Source organism: Carya illinoinensis, chromosome 4, assembly GCF_018687715.1.
Source record: "Carya illinoinensis cultivar Pawnee chromosome 4, C.illinoinensisPawnee_v1, whole genome shotgun sequence".
NCBI classification, from domain to species: domain Eukaryota; kingdom Viridiplantae; phylum Streptophyta; class Magnoliopsida; order Fagales; family Juglandaceae; genus Carya; species Carya illinoinensis.
Genome location: NC_056755.1, coordinates 30,251,139 through 30,257,771, shown reverse-complemented (window position 1 = coordinate 30,257,771; position 6,633 = coordinate 30,251,139). Strand labels below are relative to the sequence as shown.

General features: G+C 37.3%; 1 protein-coding gene across 1 annotated transcript; it reads right to left on the bottom strand.

The window, feature by feature from the left end:
- Positions 1 to 430: 430 nt before the first annotated feature.
- On the bottom strand, positions 431 to 5,871 carry LOC122307828 (RING-box protein 1a-like). The gene is made up of 5 exons (XM_043120931.1): positions 5,666 to 5,871; positions 5,448 to 5,498; positions 5,281 to 5,340; positions 764 to 835; positions 431 to 663 (listed from the first exon to the last, which is right to left on the bottom strand). The coding sequence occupies exons 1-5, from the start codon at positions 5,796 to 5,798 to the stop codon at positions 626 to 628; spliced, it is 354 nt and encodes a 117-aa protein (XP_042976865.1). The 5' UTR covers positions 5,799 to 5,871; the 3' UTR covers positions 431 to 625.
- Between the last annotated feature and the right edge of the window lie 762 nt (positions 5,872 to 6,633).

Here is a 6,633-nt window from a genome sequence, read left to right as displayed (position 1 = left end):
TGAACCAAAATCCAAACAAACACTACGTGTGTTTCTGCGGTCTATACAAATGGCGGTAGGGTACCGTTTACAGCTTACCTATGCCTCTATAAACATCAACCATATATGAGAAAATCAGACAACGAAGTTGTGACTTCTCTGGATACGTGAAATACCGAGCAGCTACACAAACTATATAAGAATAAGCAACGCTCGAGTAGACAACTGGCATATCCTTAACCAGCCATAACACAACAGAAAGAAACTGAAGTATGAAGCATATAATTAATAAATGATAAGATAGTCAAGAAAAATCGCTAATTTCAGGATTTAAGGCAGATGAAAGTATCCAAACACACCGTAAGCACAGATGCAGACTTGTGGGCGCACGTGCATAGATGCGTAAGAGAGCGAAAGATAAGAGAGCTTTGGCTTATAATGCTAAAGACAGTTTAGGGAACTTTCAAATATCGCACTTGATACGTCTCAATCAAGCAGAAGTCAGTCATACAGCCCATATGATTCTTGAAAACATGACAACTACGGCATAATTAAGTAAATGGATCATGAAAATGGACAAAAGAGCCAGTATTTCGTAGCATTGCAGTAGCAGCAGCAGAATTCCGGATGCACATGCTTGAAGATTCTAGTGACCATACTTCTGAAACTCCCACTCGCTGTTATCTGCATAAGCAATGAGGCAACCAAACCACAAAGGAAATGAGTAGAGTTCTACAAATGACAGTCAAGAAAAAATAAGGCCAGTTTTAAGCACAGAGCATACCTAAAGGACACACTTGACGAGTTTTGAGCCATCGGCTGATGCAATGGAAATGGAAGGCATGGTTGCAAACCCCTACAGCAGCAAAAACCAGAGTTTCATATAAAAGTCATGTAAGCACGAGTGCAAAATGCAATAACAATAATCAGCTGGATTGCTTCCTCAAATAGATAACAAAACATGCACAGCGCACACAACACTACAAAGAACAATAATGGGTGATTGGCAACACCATCCCATGATTGAGAGAATCTGAATAAACGTCTGGACTGATGGTCAACTCTCCAGTCTCCACACACAGCTTCGTGGACTTCAAGTTATAGGCTGCTTGTTGCTGCTACAGGCTTGGCTTCTTTGAATTGAATGACAAGTCATAGGCTACACATCATGTGAATGCAACCTGATTTTTATTTATTTTTTCATGTATTTGAACTTTGACCATAAAGAAAAAATAACTCTGCCCTTTGCGACTTTCATCAAAAGATGAGACTTTCTAAAATAAAACCCGCTAACCCCTTAACCACGTTTTCTTTTGATATTTGATATGTCACAGAAAAGCCTCTTGCTCAAAGAACAGCCTATCTCACAACAAATATTACAGAGAGAGATGGGTTGGCTGGCATTGGCATAATGCAAAAGTGTTCGTAGTGCCTGCCGTATAGTCCTCTGGTTGGTCAGCTGATGGCGGTAGGAGGTAGGGCAGTACCTGCAATGGGCTTTGCAAGGGTTTGGTCATTATTGATGCAATGCTGAGAAGCTCATCCGATGGAAGGTGTGAGCCTAGATGCTAGCTGCGTGTACTTGTGGTTGTCGCAGCTATCACACAAACAAAATGATGGGCTTGTGTGTATTTATCAGTTGGACATTGGAGTGTGGTTGGAGATTTCCGAAGATGACGAAGATCAGTTTCTCCATAGTGGTTGTTATCCGGGTTATGGTCGATTGCAGCTTTCATCCTCTTAGGCCTTGTTTGTTTTCACAACACATCTCATCTCATCTAATTATTACAATTTTTACAAATTCTCACTCAAAATAAAATAAACAATTCAACTTTTTCAAATCCTAAAACAATAATAATATTTAAAAAATATATTCTAACAATAATTTATTCAATTTTCAACTTTTATCTTAATTCAACTCATCTCATCTCATTTGATCTGCGAAAACAAACTAGTCATAAATGGGCTGTGGACAGTAGTAGTTCATTTTGGGATTTAATTCTTTTTTTAAACTTGGATGGTGGTTGGAAATTGGAATCTTGGTGGCTTTCAGTTGGATGTGGTGTTGTGAAAAACAATGGCTTCGGTTTGGGTGCCAGCTTCCCAGCTAGTTTAATAGATGTCCAACCATTACAATTCCATGTATAAATTTTCAACTCTCAACTGTATTAATTTGCAACTTCATGAATACTACAATGTCTTAACATTATGCGTTTCTAAATCATTTATAAAGACAATTAGAATAATAGAACTATTGAGTTAAAATAATTAATCGGCTTATAATTGGACGCATATTGATAAAAACTAATGTTCAATAACAAAATATTCATAAAATAAACTAAAAAAAAAAAAGTTTTTATCGACACTAAAAAATGTTTAAAAAATAAGATAGTAATATGTTTAGCTTGTTAACTCGATAGTTAGAATGCCAAGCAACATGACAGCCAAGTGACCAACTAATTACAATTTTCATTGATAAATAACTAATTAAAAAAATTAAGCACAACATTTACATATTTCTTTTACAAAATATATATATATATTTTTTTATGTTGGGGAACCTCTCCAAGTCAGGGTCCTTTGGACCCACCCCTGCAGAGTAAATCCGATCCCGTGCACCGCACCCTCATAAATTTCACTACACAGAACTAGTTAAATTGCTGGCTTTTCACTAGGGTGTATGGCCCCAAAAGATTGTTTGCACCCATGAGGTGTTGAACCTTGGATCTTGAGGGGAATGATACCCCAAGACCAAGGCCTTCACCACTTGGGTCAACCTATTGTGGTTATATATATATATATTTTTTATTAGCACCGGGTGTTTGGGAACAGCATCTAGACTAGTCTCGAGGGTGCACAGGCCCTCGACAAAAAGTTTCCCGCAAGTGCATCTCGAGTAATTCAAGGGGAAAATCCCCCAATCCAAAAGCCCCTAGAGATGTTTGCATCTAAAGGGAATTGAACCTTAGACATGGGGGATCATACCCCCTGCTCCCCCCAAGCCGCCTTTACCACTTAAGCCAACCCTAGGGGTTTTTTAAAATTAAATCACAAGAAAGTGCCATTGATGGGACTTGAACCAGTGCCCTCCCTTCCCCAACGGCGGCCCCTATCCATTGACACTAGGTATGCCCCCTTTTTTAACAAAAAATACCGATCAAAATAAATTGAAATATCCGATCAAAATATATGCAACTATGATATTTGATAGCCATAATAAAAATTAAAGTATATGGTTGAATTACAACCCACCCACACGGCAAAAAATACACAAGAATTGTAGGTATTGGCATCTATGCTAACATAAGCAATACAATGCAATCCTAAAGAATATAAATGTTCACAATATTAAACATGGGATCATCATTTTTAAATTGGCACCAGGTGTATGGAAACAAAGTCTCAATTAATCTCGGGGATGCACACGCCCTCAACAAGGACTATCATCACTATCACCAAAAGATTTGCAATCCTCATTACTTCCCCACCTACATCCATCCCCTAGAGGTGGGCTCAAGTGATAAACACATTGGTCTTTGTGGTATGCTCCCACCAGGTTTAAGATTCAAAACATCTTGGGTGCAAACAATTTGTACGGGCTATCAGATTAGGGGAACTTCCCTTCGAATTAGAGGTGTACAATAAACCGTGGAACCGGCCGTGACCGACTCAGACTAGCCGCCGGAGGCTGAAACCAGCCGAAACCACCAAGGAACCAATTGGCGGGTGGCAACATTTTAGCAAAACCGCCTATCGTCGGTTCGGTCGTGGTTTGAGGCCGGCTCAAACCGCTGAACCGGCCAATGTAATAATACTCTTTTTTTTTTTTAATTTTATCAAAATATGAAACGATGCAGTCCCACTTAAGTTTAAGTGGAACGACATCGTTTTACTCCTACGTTTGTGTTTTACACACAGATTAAACGATGCCGTTTGTTATTAAACCAAACGGAGTCGTTTTGTCTATAAGGTGAGGAAAAAAATTAGAACGGCATCGTCTGGTATTAAACCAAACGGCGCCATTTAGATATTACATAGTTGTCTTCTTCCTTTCTTCTTCCCCGTTTCTAACTTTCTGCATTTCTAACCCTCTCTCTCTCCTCTACAACTCTCTCTCTCCACTCTCTCATACGAATGACGCTGCTGGAGGAGAACCGAGAACCGACCGTAAACTACCGAAGTCGATACGGCCGGTTGTTCTCCTCCCTGTCGACCAGTAACGGTCGGTCCGTCCACCGTTTTTCCTCTCATCAATCGGCGGTGGTTTTGCCCAAAAACCGCGCCGAATGGGTCGGTTTCCACCCCTACTTGGAATTACCCAATGTGCACTTACAGGAAACTCCTTACTGAGGACCTATGCAGCCCCAGGATTAGTCAAGTCTTTGTTTTTAGAAACCTAATGCCAATAAAAAAAAAAAATCTTCCTCACCCACCTTATCTAAAGTAATGGTCCATCAAGCAATTATAGTTAAAACTGATATACATAAATATTATGTAGTTTTTTTTGCTTTAAGCTGACAAAAAAAACACCCAAAAGCGTACTTTTGTAAATCTGCTTCAAGTTTGGTAATCAAAGCACTTTAGCCTTGGAGCTTAAGTGCATGTTTGGGATTGCAGTGGGAAATATAGCTTATAACTTTAGAGCTTATAGCTTTTAGCTTAAATAACAAGCTCTTCTATTAAAAAGTCATTTACTGTTTGGTAACCATGTCTCTAAAATACTTTTAAAGTTAGTTATATTAATTTTTTTTAAATATACAGTTATCTGCAGAAGATTTTCGATAAAAGTTTCAATTTGGTGCTTTTTTAAAAAGTAGATTTTCAGCTTTTTTAGATGATTAAAGCACTTTTTATAAATTTACCAAACATATCATTTTTTCTTTAAAAGAGCTTTTAAACAATTAAAAGTACTTTTTAAGCTTTCAAACCCAATCCCAAACAGGCTCTAAGTGTGATTCTACCAACTCTTCATGCTACTACAAAACATTCTAGTTAACAAAATTCAATTAAACAAATCTAAATGAATGTAAAATCCAATATCCTAATGAAACAAAATTCAACATGAAAAACCCAAAGTCATGAAATGATTCACCTTCTCTTATACCCTGAAAACTTCGTTTTCAAGCTCAGCAAATCAAATAAAAGGCCGAGCTACAAACTCTAATAAAATTTGCACTGTTCCTAGACAAAAGAATACATATTGCAACACGGCATCTTTATTTTCTTAGCAGAGGTCAAATAGCAAGACAGACACACGAATAGCTTGTAAATGAAGATTAGGTTTCAGAATCGAAAGCATACCCCAAGCAACCGTACATTCCTCGCTGGTGGCGCTAGCCTGATTAGCTTGGCACTCAATACCTACTCACCATATCGCCAAACACAAATTATATACCACAAAAATTCTATCCCGAAAGGTGATAATAATACTAAAAATGAAAGCAGAAAAGTAACCAATAAAAACTCACAGAGATCCATGATATGGTTCCTGCAAATGGCACAGTTATCGACCACGATATCTACACGCATCAATCAACATTGCATCATTCGAAGAATAATAGTGAAATCCCTCACAATCCCAAACCCCGAGATATGTAAACAAAACGAGACGATAAAAGAAACAAACAGTAAATAAAAATGCGAAAGCAATTAGAGAAAATAATGATTAGGGTTTGGGGAGAAGTACCCCAGGCCCAGAGAGCGACGGCGTTCCACTTCTTGATCTCGAAGTGCTTGCACTTTTTGGAGGAGGAAGGACCGGCGCTGCTTGAAGGCTCGCCGGCTGGGACCATGGGCACGTCGGAGTCCAAGGAGGCCATGGCTCGGGGGGGAACGAGGGATTGAACCGAGCTCGGTTTTCCAACTCAAAAGTTTTTTCACACGTGTATCGTTTCACACGTATTTGAACTCCGGTTCTCCGGGTACAAAACCAAGCGGGTGCCATCTGGCCCAAAGGCCACGGGCTCTCACTTAAACCCAATTATCTACTTATAAAAATTTATTAGACAAAGATAATTATGAAATAAATATGACCTATTAGAATGACCCATCTCAATTCGTAGAATATTCTTAAGTTCTCTTTTGTTTTCAGAGATAAAATAAGATAATTTAAAATTAAAATTAAAAATTAAATAAAATATTATAAAAATATATTATTTTAATATTATTTTTTTATTAAAATTTAAAAAAGTTAAATTATTTATTTTATTTTGTATAGAAATTTAAAAAATTTGTAATGATTAAATAAGATGAAATGAGATAAAAAAAAAATAAAATTTGTGAAAGTGAATAATCATCTTTGGATGGTTGACACTCCCTTCAAATAGTTGCTAAGGTTATTTCAAATAAGAGAGTAGCTTTGGTCAAGCTAGAAGTTCACCATGTAAGAATTTTACAAGATGTTTGTGGGTAGTATTTGTGTTATATCAAGTCATGAGTATTACACCATATAAGTCAGCCCAAACATTATCTATTTAATTAAACGGGATCAAAGCCTAAAACTCTAACATTGCCCATATAAATAACGAGTGATATTTGCTTAACCCCATTTAATAATAAACTTTTATTGGGTTAACTTGGACATGATCCATTTAACCAATTTTAACCTATTTAACTCGTTTAATATAAATGGTTTGAACTTATCTATATATTTAT